General features: G+C 42.2%; 1 protein-coding gene across 6 annotated transcripts in view; it reads right to left on the reverse strand.

Annotated features, from left to right (window-relative positions):
• The window catches only part of LOC131457901 (neurexin-2-like), an 80,653-nt gene that overhangs the window by 35,450 nt on the left and 31,448 nt on the right, over positions 1–13,755 (reverse strand). For 4 of the 6 annotated variants that reach the window (XM_058626420.1, XM_058626421.1, XM_058626416.1 and 1 more), the window contains 9 exons: positions 10,489–10,918; positions 9,452–9,835; positions 8,463–8,666; positions 6,171–6,197; positions 2,924–3,043; positions 2,451–2,832; positions 1,735–1,925; positions 1,326–1,499; positions 648–767 (listed from right to left, as the gene is read on the reverse strand). In XM_058626420.1, the coding sequence (XP_058482403.1) occupies positions 648–767; positions 1,326–1,499; positions 1,735–1,925; positions 2,451–2,832; positions 2,924–3,043; positions 6,171–6,197; positions 8,463–8,666; positions 9,452–9,835; positions 10,489–10,918 (2,032 nt within the window). The remainder of the gene's footprint in view (positions 1–647; positions 768–1,325; positions 1,500–1,734; positions 1,926–2,450; positions 2,833–2,923; positions 3,044–6,170; positions 6,198–8,462; positions 8,667–9,451; positions 9,836–10,488; positions 10,919–13,755) is intronic. The other 2 variants (XM_058626422.1, XM_058626419.1) reach the window with 1 other exon arrangement.

Here is a 13,755-nt window from a genome sequence, read left to right on the forward strand (position 1 = left end):
AAATTCACTATGAATAATTAGACTGCGACTGAAAGTGGAATGAAAATGTTAAGTAAATGCTTTGTGAGATTGATTCTCTCTAACATAACAACATTACTGTTATCAGCAGATGAACCTAAAATCAACCCCCTGCAGAGTTCCATTTCAATAATGATTACCACTAAGGCACAATTGTTGCAGTTATTCTAAATGACTCTGAAGCAAAGACGCTTAGTAACTCGCCACGACCACTGGAGCAACAAGCTTCATGTTAATCTCTGGCTATTATCAGTATGAAAAGAGTTTTCTTTCTTATCTGTGTGTCCATTTATCAAAGTCTTTAAAAATGTGTCATAAAAACGTTATAAATAACTATTTCAACACTGACGTTGCGACGCCGTGACTCTCAGAAGATTGGATCCGTGTCTCCAACCTTTGGTTTTTATAATTAAATGCATAAGAAAGTCTCCAGATTATTTAAATGTTTTCCTCGACTCTTCTACAACACAAAGCAGATATTTTAGGTTTCAGGAGTAATAATAGTTGTGACTATGTCACTGGCAGAACATCCAGTAAATAATGAGTCTGACTTCCTGTTCCTCAGTGAATTCATGTTAATGTACATTTCTAAATGGCCAGTATATGTATTATCATAGACTTGGACTCACGGTCATTGCAGAACGGTCCTCCGTACGTGGTCATGGTGCAGTCACAGGAGAAGCCCTCCCACAGCTGCAGACACACTCCCTGGTGATGGCAGGATTCCTCTGTGCAGGTGGTGCTGGGACCTGCAGGAAACCACAGGACAGTCACAGACATCAATCTTTAGTGAGACTGACGTCACTCATCCATCTGAATTATGTGTGATAGACAAAGAAAGAGCTGCTGTGTGAACGAGTGAACGGACAATCTGCAGTGGAAACTTACACACCATAATAAAACATTACACTTTCAACTGTCGAGCTTCATTTTTGTGAATGTGATTGAGCTGAAACATCCGTTTGTTTAAGTGTGTCATCGCTTGAAAATAAAAATGGGCGCTTTGTTTTTCTACAGCAGCCCAGAGAGGACAAAGCAGACTGACCTCACAAATGAAGAACTGAAAACCATTCAAACTTTAACTCAGTTTGAAGATGCTTTTACTTTCAGTGACAAATGACACATCAACTCGTTCATATTACAGGAGGAGACTAAATTTACACTTTATTTAGCCCGAGCAGAACCTTCTGTTCTACAACTCAACACAAACAGCTGGATTTAGTTTTGACCGCACAATGAAATGATGACATATTAGCATGGATCAGAGTGTAAGCACAACATTTAGTAAACATTTGTTTCCTTCTCACCTCCACAGCCACGTTCCACCTCTCCCACCTTGTAGAGGGCATCTGCCAGCAGGTCAGGGAGTCTTCCATTCAAGTCTACAGAGGCCAGACAGCCTCTGTATCCTTCCCGGGAGGCGATTAACCTCGGCAGGCTGCTGTACATGCTCTTCCCAAGACCACCGACGTACAGCTCCCCTGTGACAGACAGCAGCTTTCAATGGCAGTGACCATTCTAACAGTGTTGTTTTACATGCATTCATTCATTCATTCATTCAGACAGACACTCAGCAGTGTTACTGTGTCAGGTTTCCCTCTGTGGTTACTAAGTTTCCTCTTATGCACCAGTTTTCTCTTCACAGTGAAATGACTATAATCACAACATCTGCATAAAGGTCATAGTTCACAGTGATGATGTTCTTCTATGCGTTACCTTTTAAATCCAGGTTGCGGGCTCCGTTGGTGTGTTGGGTGACAGTGCGGGAGTCGATCTTCAGGATGTGCATGTTGTTGCTGTCCCTCGAGATCACCACGCTGTGCCACTGGTTGTCATTCAGTGGTTTGTCAGAGTTTCCCTTCATGAGGGACGGCCCATTGCCCAGGTCAAAGACATAGTGAATGTACCTGAGGGGAGGAGAGGGGAGGAGAGGGGAGGAGAATGATGGTAACATATTTCTTATCTCAGGTTATTGATTCATACTATCCATGAATCCCATGATGAATAATTCAAACTCATCATCTGTTATTGTGATTATAGATAAACAGAGATTTGGAAGAATGGTTCAAATACACAGCAAATATAAATATTTGTAAAATAAACTAGAGCACACTTTACAAAGAGCAACATGTGTTTGTTTTTAAGCTTAAATATCCTCCAAGAATGTAATATTAGATTTGAGAGTGTCAAAGTCAAAGACGGACAGAAACAGCTGCTACATTTCACAGATTGACTGGAAACAATGACACAAGTGTTGGAAGTCGTGTGTGTGTGTGTGTGTTGTGTGTTGGAGCGTCTGCTAATGTGTGAGACCATGTTCCTGCTTTGTCTGCACAGTTCAGTTGTGTTGTGTTGTGTTGGTGGTTGGACAGCATTTGACTACATGCTGCACTGTGTGACAAAAACTATTCTATTCCACTTCCTCCGCCCACCCTTTGACAAGCTCCACCACGATGAAGTCACTGCCGTCCCCGGTGTTGTAAAGCATCAGGCCGTCAGGACTGCTGGTCTTGAACTGGAAGAAAAGGTGCATGGAGGCGTAGGCCTGCAAGGTCGAGAAGGCCAAGTAGCTGGTCTGGGTTACAAAAGTAACAGGATTGGCCACGATGTGCCTCATGCCGAAGCGAGCGTTCAACTCGCAGTAGGAGATGTCTCCATTCTTGCACTGGTCCAGATACAGCATCCCATTGAACGACAGAGATTGCAAATGGCCGATGAAGTTGGACGGCACCACGGAGATGAAGCGCCGCTCCGTCATGATTCCTGTCTCAATGTTGTTGAACTCCAGGCGGGTGTGGGCACCGGTCATGTGACCTATGGAGCATAAACATGCAGCTTCAATTGCAAATATCTTTGACCATCTGTCTATAATGTGTCGGTGCCACAGCTCCACCATCATCAGCACCTTCCACGGTCACATTGTCCACAGAGAGCTGCAGGTTCTTCCCACGTCGCACCACCTTCACAGAGTGCCACTCATTGTCATTCAGCTTCTCGCCGATCACGAGAATCTCTGGTCCTTTGCCTACGAGGTGAAAAAGCACCGAGTGACAATCGTACCAAATCAGCTCATTACACACACACACACACACACACACACACAGAAGAAATGAGACCACTAAATTACAATAACAGCTCCTCAAATGATTTTGTCTGTATATTTGTCTTTACAGTGGCATGTTCATGGCTGTGTGTTAGTGTCTCAAACACACAGCTTCAGTTCTCAGCATTTCTGCACGATCCTTGGCATTTTTCGCTCGTTTGAAAATAGGTCACAGTGCAGAGCGTTGCCACGGCTGCACCGTCATCCCGAATCAGTGCCCATGCAACAGGGGCGACGCGGCAGTTCAAAGGAGTTCTGACATCGCTTGGGAAACTAATTGGCCATGCCTAAGATGACTTTGCCTTTAGGGGTTTGTCTGTCTAATTGAGCTCAGGGTGCAGGAGAATTACAGGGGACGTACAGAGGGCAATAAATGGAAAACATTCCCAACACTTCACTGTTTCATCCTGAGGGAAATAAGAGTGTGTCTGGAGGCTTTGTTTCTTTACAGAGCGCCGCATGACACCACCATCCACCTGCTGAATATCGACTGTGCAAACCAGACAGATCAATCACATCAAATCCTGCTCCCTCTGCATCTGATGGATTTACTTTGATGATGAAAAGCAAAGCACTCGCTGGAATCATGTCCAACATTACAACACAAACGTTAACCTTGTAAACCTCCATCATGAAAACAGAGACAGGATTTACAGGGACGCTGCCTCTGCTGGGGACTCTCTGCTCTCTCTGCTCCTTAGACAAGAGCTCCTCTCTCTAAAGGAGGAGGAGGAGGAGGAGGAGGATGGGCTGAGCAAAGTGAAGGATTTTCTTGTCTTTTATTCCCAGTATATTTACACATATTGCTCACATTTAAATCTATTTCCAGGTGTTGTGGGGCAGTGAAAGTCATAAAAGGCTTCATGTGTCTCCTGAGAACAGTCTGATAAATCACAGTTTATGATGTCACTCGAGTCAACGTGGGATTAACGGTGAAAACTATCACTGTGGAAAAGATAAGCACATTCTGTAGAGGTGGACGTATTAATAAAGCAGCTACACTTGGTAATTTAGTTTTTAATGAATTGTTATATACTGTATATGTTTGTTGTTTTCTGTGCGTTTTTTACTGGAAACCTTCTGGTTCTCATCACGTTATGAAAAACAGAAAACTGAGACTTCCATAGACTTGAGGCTCAAGGCTAAATGCACCACCTGCACCATCAGCAGTGGAGATCATGTAGATATTTACAGGCCTTAATGTTAAGTCTTTGATTTAAAATGGTCATAATTCAGTCTCTCAAGAGTAAATACAGAAGTCCACGTGGTAAAGCTGACTGTGTGCTGTGTTCCTATATGTAATATGTAAGTGTAGTGGAGTATCTCCATTCTTACAATAACAAGTATTCACTCTGAATATAAACCCTGTGAAACTCCTTCTCATCACCAGTTCAACAGATTCTGACTTAATCATGAAGTTTTCCAGAACAAATGTTTGCAGTATACCATTATTTCCCAGAATCCAAAGAAAGACTGAAGATCACTGCAGCAGCATGCATGCATTCATCCATCCATTCATTCATTCATCCATTCATTCCTCCCACGGAGGATTGAGCAGCTGCCACAGATCAGCTCTGATTCCCACACAAATCACAGGGAAATCTCACCTGACGATTCAGAATCCTTCATCCTGTTGATGATTGTCATTGTTTTTTAATGATAAGGCGCTAAATTCAGCAGGAATTGAAATGTTCTGTCCTTCATTTGATCTGTAATATCAACTTCAGAGAAACTGTGTTACATGAATGATGAGGATTGGTTGTGACACAGTTAACATTCTGTGTGGACAGAGCATGACGGTATTATGACGCCATCTGCTGGTGAAAAGGCGAAAGGTTGGTCAGGTTTCCAAACAGCTAAAGACATAAGAAAATAGATTTATTTAAAGTATCTGCATATTCTAATATTCTATTGCTATTTTTAGACTGATTTAAACATGGCTATAAAACAGCAGGTGGGTCTCTCTCACACACACACACACACACACACACACTTACCTTGATTAAAGAAAAACAATGTTGTCCATTCAATATAAAAACAGTTGTTTAGACTCCAGTTGTAAATGTGATTTCAGGTTTGATTTTAAATCCGATTTCAGGTTTGATTTTAAATCTGATTTCAGGTTTGATTTTAAATCCGATTTCAGGTTTGATCTTAAATCTGATTTCAGGTTTGATTTCTTTTGAATTAAATCTGAACCTGGTCAATAAATAAACATGAGACAACATTGCTGTGCAGGTGCAGACTGTGGGTTATTATAACAGCAGAGATAATAAATACAATCTAATAAGAAATATTCTTCTTCTGGTTTTACTTAAGAGAGTCTCAGGATGTATTTATTCAGCAGCTGTGAGGCAGCACTTGATGATAGTTCATGATTGTGATCTCAGGCTCTTCTGTATCGGTGGCTCACACTCTGGTCACAAGGCAAACTCAAATAGACAATCTGCATCATCGCTCTAGACCCTGAAGAACCAGGGGATCAGACCATCTCTTGTGTTAATGCAGAGAAGGATCTGCCTGTGGCTTTCATCTACCTTTTCATCAATCCAATTATGTTCCCTCATTTGAATTCATCAAAGTGGATTTGATGGATGCTCTGGGCTCTGCTGTCGTGAGTGTTGACATTTTATACATGAACGCAGCTCAGTTTGCATCTGATCATTTACTGAAGAGAATCTACTGTTCTCTCGGTGGTTTGGTAGCTGACAGCATGGTCTCACCCTTATCTATTGATCAGTTATCAGGTTAACCTGTAAACTAATCTCATCGCTGCCACTGCAGTGTGATTAACCACTCATGAAATCCATTTTCTTTCTCTAGACTGAGACCAATCACAGCTGCTGAAGATTATCTTCACTGACGGAGCAACATTTCATTCCATCATCACATACTGTACGTATTTATATTCCTGGTTTATCTTTGTAACGAGGCTTAAGAGCAGCGACAGGAAACAAGGAATCAGTGAATCACACAAGGGAGAAGGGATTAAAGCACAGAGCATGTTCTCTACATCATGTTACAGTAAATAATTATAGGAGACACTTACTGAGATTACAGTCTATCCTGATACAATCTGGTGAGAGAGAGAGTGAGATGGTGAGATTAAAAGAAAAAAAGAATATTTCACATCCTTCAAAGGTACATTCTGCAGACAGTTCAGTGCTTTTCAGAGCCCACTATCCGGGGACAGCCTCGAGAGTCCAAACTGCCACTTTCCCTCCCTGTGGTGAACATGTGTGTGTGTGTGTGCTGCGAGGACAACACACCACATCAAAGTTACAATCAATGAGAGCTTTGACCGGTAATGTCGAGGTATCGACGCGGCACCGGCTGATGGGTTGGACTGTTTTCTGACGGTTCTAGATCAGAACATCTAGTGTGGTGGCAATAATGAATAATTATTGAAATAAAATAAACATTTAAAATGGAATAAAAATGAGTGACCGATATGAGTGGCTACTGAGCAACACAGCTGCTTATGCCAGTTACTCTGGAATTAAGTCCAATTTACAACAAATTTTGACTTTTGGGGACAGATTATAATATTCTAGTGTGATTTGTCTGCTTGCATCGAGACATGCTGCAAACGTTACAGTGGTTTCATTTCACTGAGCTCTGAGGTCATAAGTGTTTGATATGTTTAAAGAATTCCATCCATCTCTGCTTAAAAGCCCAAACTTTGATCTTCCCTCTACAACTCAAATCTGCTGTTGGAGGAAACAATGCAGTCTCTTTACTGTGCAGACCAGACAGTCATCAATTCTCCAAGTTAAATCAGGAGGAAAAGGGCAATTTGCACAACCTGCAGCCACAATCAACCTTACACCATGAAAGGAACCACAACCTAACATTTCCTCCTAATGGCTTCTGTCAGAAATATTTAAAAAGGATTCATACACTCATCATTTCCATTTTCTGAATACTAAAACCAATTTATCAAACTCTACATATACGTATATTTATATATACATATACTTACATATACGTATATATATATATATATATATATATATATATATATATATATATATATATATATATATATATATATATATATATATATGTACATGTATACACTCTGGTGTAAGTCATGTGGCCGAGGGGTGCTCTCAAGCTGTCAACCATCACAGAGCAGTGGATACAGACAGCCAGAGACCAGTGTGTGTGTGGGTGTGTGTGTGTGTGTGTGTGTGTGTGTGTGAGGGGAGAACACTACCATGGTGTCTACCATGGTGCTAATATCTCAGCATAATGATGGCTGTGGTCTCTGACTGCCTTCTCCTTGAACTGCAGACAAGCCATTGAAGGGCTGAAAGAGCCGAGACGGTCAGATGGGACCTGACCACGGAATGAACTGAGAGAGAGAGAGAGAGAGAGACTGAATATACACACACACCTACAGTTACTCAAAAAAATAACACTGGTCTTTATAGATTATTCTGTATTTGTGGTTCAAGCTGAGGTCGCGTCCTCGTCGTCTTTGTAAAACATTTGTTTCTGGAAAACTAAAAAGTATTCAGGGGCTATATTGACTTTTACTTTAAATCTTACAGTAACACTTTTCATTGTCCTAAATGATCCTTTATTCTAAAGACACACTAACATTGTATATATATATATATATGTATGTATGTATATATACACACACACATATATATATATATATGTATATCAATAAGATAATGATGTAAAGGAGGGTTGACTCCTCCCTCCCTCATCTTACAGTTAAAAACCTGAGTGCATTGGTTTTTCTTCACAGGAGAGTTTAATGTTATGGATCTAACCATTTTTTGGGGGTTTGGGCAGTTGCCAAGCAACCAGTGCACACTGAGTCGTTTACTACATAATGGACAAGAAATAGTCAGACATTGTGTGCAGCTTTAGATTTGATGCAAGTCTGGTATTGATTTTATTTTTTAACTCACAGACAGAATAAGTCTCTCATCCACAAATGAGTTTCCACATCCAAATCACTTCTCTCTAAAGTCTTATTGATATGTCATAAAGTTTCATTTGTATTTTTCTACATTAAATAAAAGCATCAACTAAATGACACAAACACTGGACACGTTTTTAAAACTGTAAAGATTTTCCATTTCCTGACAGAACGTGAAGCTGGTAAAATTAACATTAAGAAAATAAATCTATATTATAAAGGTATTTTATAACTGAACTTCATTTTGAATCTAAAATAAAATGACAAAAAACAAGAAAACCTTTTTTTAAGCAACTGCAGATGTTGTATATGAAGATGAGAAGGAATGAGAGAGTCAGAGACAAAAGCTAATATCATGAGAAGTAGGATAATCTGCTGCAGCAGCAGCAGCAGCAGCATTACCAAGGTTCACCGTGAGCTTCACTCGACCTCCGTCCAGCTCCAAACGCAGCGTGTCTGCTGACTGCTGCGAGGTGGTGGCCATCAGCAGCCCAAAGGCCCTCTGGGACATGAAGCGCAGGGACACGTCCTCGGCCTCAGTGTGCAGCGTCCGTGGCAGCAGCACCTTCAGATACATGCTGCCGTCATAGCTCACGGTCGTGGCCTCTGTGGGTTTCAATAACACGGCGCAGAGAAAAGCAGGATGATTGTTTGAGCTAATCGCAGCTACACCATCATCTCATTTTAGATTGCAGTTTTCATCAGTCGCAGCAGATGGCAGAAACAGCCTGAAGCAAATGAAGACAGTGGAAAGATTGCAGCAGCAATCAAATTTCCCCAGGATTTATACTCATCATAGTGCAACACAAGAGGGATTTTCATATATCCCTCATGCTATTAGCTGCCAATAGAGCTGCATAATTTGGCCTGTGTGTGTGTGTGTGTGTGTGTGTGTGAGAGAGAAAACCATCTGCATAGTAAATGCTGTGCGAGGCGTCACAGTAACGACACGACGTGCGTCTTCAATGTCAAACTATTACATGACGTCGTCTGTAAACATCCACGTCTGTCACGCTCTTATTTCATCATATCAATGATACAGCGTTTGTATCGCACTGCAGTTGTTTGTCAGTTTGTGTCGATGACTTTAATGACATTTACATTTTTCACTTAAACATCCACCATGTTTATCAATAATAACCGACCAGTGTCTTAAAAACTCTATTTAAGCGTTGCGTTTTATGATGGAATCATATTTAAATTGATAAGTTGGAAACAGAACATTAATCATCTTTGCAGAAGCTAAGACAACTGTCCCCGCATCCTCATTTCTTATTTATCCATTATATTATTTGTTTATTATTATTACTACTGTTGTTTGTCCTTATTTAAGCTCTATGGACATGTTTGTTTGCTGTAATCTAAGTATCATCCTCAACAGGAACTCTCACCCTTGTCACAGCTGAGACCCAGGTAGCCGGTACCATTGCAGTAGCAAATGTGGCGGTTCCATCCTTCTCTGCAATGTCCACCATTGGCACACGTGTCCTTGGCACATCGAGTGTGAGTCTCTCTTGTGCAGAAGCTGCTGACACCTGTGGCGCTCTGAACCTCCGCCAGCCTCCACAGGTTACGGCTCTGCCCGTCAATGAAGAGGTCCCTCACACAGCCCACGTAGCCAAGGCCGAGGGAGGCTGTCCAGACCTCAGGGGGGAGCATGAGGGCCTGGCGATCCTCAGGTAAACCTCCCAGATACATGTCTCCATCGAGATCAAGGATCTCACTGCCTTCATTAGCAGTGAAGGGGATGCTCTGGCTGTTCACGGAGAGAAAGCCTGCAGGAGAAAGCATTAGCAGTGACTCAACTTGGACAGACAGAAAATAAAGACAGGTGTGTGTGGGCTGTCGGAAGTGGAAAGTGAGAACAAACTGTGAAATTCAGGAAGTGGGCACTGGCCTCGGCTCCGTCCAGAAAAAGAACGAGTGCTGCCAGTGTTTAAGAAATCTACAATCTACAGAAGCTACGACTGAACGCTGCTCTGGTAGAAATGAGGGATTGAAAGAGAAATAGTGAGTGTCATATTACACAGCTTGAGAGAAATGTATTTATAGAAACGTGAAGGAGGCATTAGGAAGGATTGGGAGTTTTTTTTCTTTTCATTCGAGGTGTGTCGCTGTATAATTGGCCACTTGTGAAATAGGTTAGCACAGATTTCAAAATGTCATACATATATTATTGCAAAGAAAATACTGTTGTAATTCAAACCTAATATGAATGTTTCCTTCCTGAATAACTATGTGCTGATGTGACTGTATCCACACTGGCATATGGACAAGCTCACCCTCCATCACTTAGACGGGAGACACAGGAACAGACGAGCACAGACGAGCACAGACGAGAACAAACGAGCACAGACAAGCACAGACGAGCACAGACAGGAACAGACGAGCACAGACAGGAACAGACGAGCACAGACAATAATCTCACCATTGCGTCCGTTCCTGTGAAAGTCCACGTGGCACCACTCGCCGTCACTGAGCCTGGTGTTAGTAGCTTTCATCTTGATGCTGCCAGATCCCATATCCATGACCAGGTACAGAAATCCATCGAGCAGCTCCATGGAGAAGAAGTCGGCCCTGAGCTTCTTGTCGGGCGGCGTTCCCTGCAGACGGCCGTGGCTGAACAGCAGCAGGCCGCTGGGCTCCGTGGTGCGGAAGTCAAAAGATATGGCGCCCGTCTTCTTGGTGTTCCACCGAGGTAACGTCAAGTAGGCAGACGGCGTGTCGAAGGTGACCGGCTCCAGGGCCTCCACGCTCTCACACCTGAATATCAGGTCACCATGGATACTGACCCTCAGGTCTTGATGTTCAGCCAGTCGGGACAGCTCCAGTCTAAACTCATTGTTCTTGTATACCACCTAATAATTGAGAGAGGAGTCACAGTGGAACAAGAAATACTTATTAGTAAATATAACATTTGACTCATTTATATGTCATGCATGTGTGTGTGTGTGTGTATATATATATTAAAATGAGTGCATACTGTGATCAATATAAGACGAGAAGGTGAAGAACGAAGAATCCTTCATTGTTATTCAAGGTTTCAAATGTCTTCTTTACACTCAGCATCTGCCTGGTTTTCATCTTCATATCACAAGATACATATGAAATAAACAGATTCAACACTAAGCATAAAACTAGAAGGAAGAAGACGAGCTGAAAAGCTGATTTCAGCTCCTGCTTCTCTGTGTTTTGCTGCAAACATCAGTAGTAGAAGAGATTCAGATCACCCACACAACAGCAAACAGTTACCTGTGTTTATGCTAAATAAATGGAAAAAGATCAAGTCCAGGCAGAGAAAGTGGGTGGCAGAGAAGCAGATTTGATCATTATTGACTAATTACAAGTTTCGTAAATACATGAGTGTTTATTTCCATGTATTCATTCCATGAAATGCTCATGACGCAGAAGCAGCTACTGATTTAATATTTAACATCCATCTCAGCAAACACTGAAATACAATATGTACGGACCTGCTCTCGTCCTGAGAGCGTCACACACGCCACGCTGTCACGTCTCTGCACTGACACACACACACACACACAGGCTGCACTGTCATGTGAGGACTCAGAGCAGAGTGTGAGCTTAGAGATAAGACTGATAAATATCCAGGTTCACACTCTTCATCAGCGTTTCCATAACCAATAATAAATCTTTAATGAGTCAAAATATTTATACTTCCTTGTCAGTGATAATGAACTTGGTGTTCACAGCGACGTTAAAGGGTTGTGTGTGTGTGTGTGTGTGTGGCTGGTCGCCCGCTGCATCTGTCAGACAGAAGCAGACACAAGAGGAACCTGTGCAGCAGTATCTCAGGCTCCCAGAATGAAAACTGCCTTCACATAAAGTCACGCTGAAAGGAGACGTGGATATAGTGGATTATTTCCTGCACCCTGGGTTCATCATCATCCTTGTCTCAATTGTATCAGTCACCGCGAGCCCACTCTTATCTGCCACATCACTCTGTGACCAGTCTGAGCCCGAGGTGACACACCGCACTGCACACAGGACTCACACCGGAGCAATATCACACTTCACGCTGCCTCACTGTGACTAATTAAGCAGTGAAATCAGATGGTGAAACTTACCATTGAGAAATGAGTTTAACATGCAATTTTTAAATGGGAAGAGAGCCACTTACAGCAGGAACAGAGCATTAGCAGCTGCACACGGGCTCAGCCTCAGCTGTGACCTCAGTGTGGCTCTTATACCCGCCCAAGGACAACACCGGGAGTGGAATCGTGCTTCAGCAATTCAGTTTCCTGCTTTAAGTGACAAGTTTCCCAAAACATGAGGATGAAACGTTTGTGATACACTGAACAAGGACTTTCTTTGGTGCAGCCACACTGAGAACAATCTGTGAAACATTGAAGTAGAGGAACATAAGGATATTTGTGCAGAATCTCCTGTGGGCACACAAACAGCAGACCAATACCATTTCAAAGCTCAATTCATCTCTCCCTTCTAGGCGTTGTGTGGCTGTGGCATTCGTCTGAAAGTGGCTATTATTTTTTATGTACCTGATGAACCTGATGGCCTTTACCCAGCAGCACTCACATCTGTTAGCACACAATGTCTACAGCGATTAGTCAGAGCCCAAGCTTTCCACATTCAATAAAACAAGACGGCTGCTGCCCCCAACACAACCACCGCTTATACAACTCCAATAAACTCTTGTGTACATATATATATACATACATATATATATATATATACACATATATATATATATATATATATATATATGACGGTTTTTGTTTTTTTATATATTATACATAAACACAATAACATTGGCGTCCACCCACATGTGCCATGCTGTCTCTATAGAAGCAGACGTGAGTGTGCAGCCTTGTTTAAAGTGGTTAAATCAAACCCTGTGTTCAGGTCAGTGTGAACGTAATGTGAGACCTCTGATGAGGACCAAACACCCAAACTCTGATTGACTCGCTTGAAAGAGATCTCTGTGGTGGTTCATCACTGGTGTGAACTCCATCCGCTCCTTTCATTGGAAGCTCCAGCCTCAGTTCAAGTGAGGAGCAGAGAGAAGCGGGAGGAGCAACAGACAGGAATGACTCCTCCATGAGACTCATGTATAAATAGTATAGTGTTCTATTAACAGATGATATCACTGTACAAACTGCAATGCAACTTAAATGACTTAAAACTGCTTTATCTTTGTACAGTAGTCTCCACTATTGTCAAATATGTCATGAGCAGTGTTGTGCTAGTTATTGAAAAATAGTAACTAGTTACTTTGTAAAAAAGTAACTAGTTACTTAAACCAAAAAGTTGTGTGTGTGCTCGATGCTGTGACTCTCGTTAGCTGCTACCTTAGCGGCTACCTTAGCTGCTACCTTAGCTGCTACCTTAGCTGCTAACTTTGTGGAAGCCTGCCGCTCCTCCAGGTGCTTCAGCAGGTTGCTGTTGCTGTTGTTCGCCGTAGAAAGTGTTATTGAGCCGGGACACAGTCTACGAGTTACCGACATGCTGTTTTTTGCTCTCAAGTGAAAATAACGTGAATATTTAATGAGAAACTTCTCTTCCCTCTCGCTCGCCGTCATGTCGTCACGACCTGTCCAGTCTTCACGGCGCGTGTTTGATCACGTGTGGGCCGCTAGAGGGCGACAAGTGCTTTGTTTTTCAATTCAATGAAACTTTATTGACGCTAAAATGTTACGGGAACTGTGTTCCGCTG

Source organism: Solea solea, chromosome 4, assembly GCF_958295425.1.
Source record: "Solea solea chromosome 4, fSolSol10.1, whole genome shotgun sequence".
Lineage (NCBI taxonomy): Eukaryota > Metazoa > Chordata > Actinopteri > Pleuronectiformes > Soleidae > Solea > Solea solea.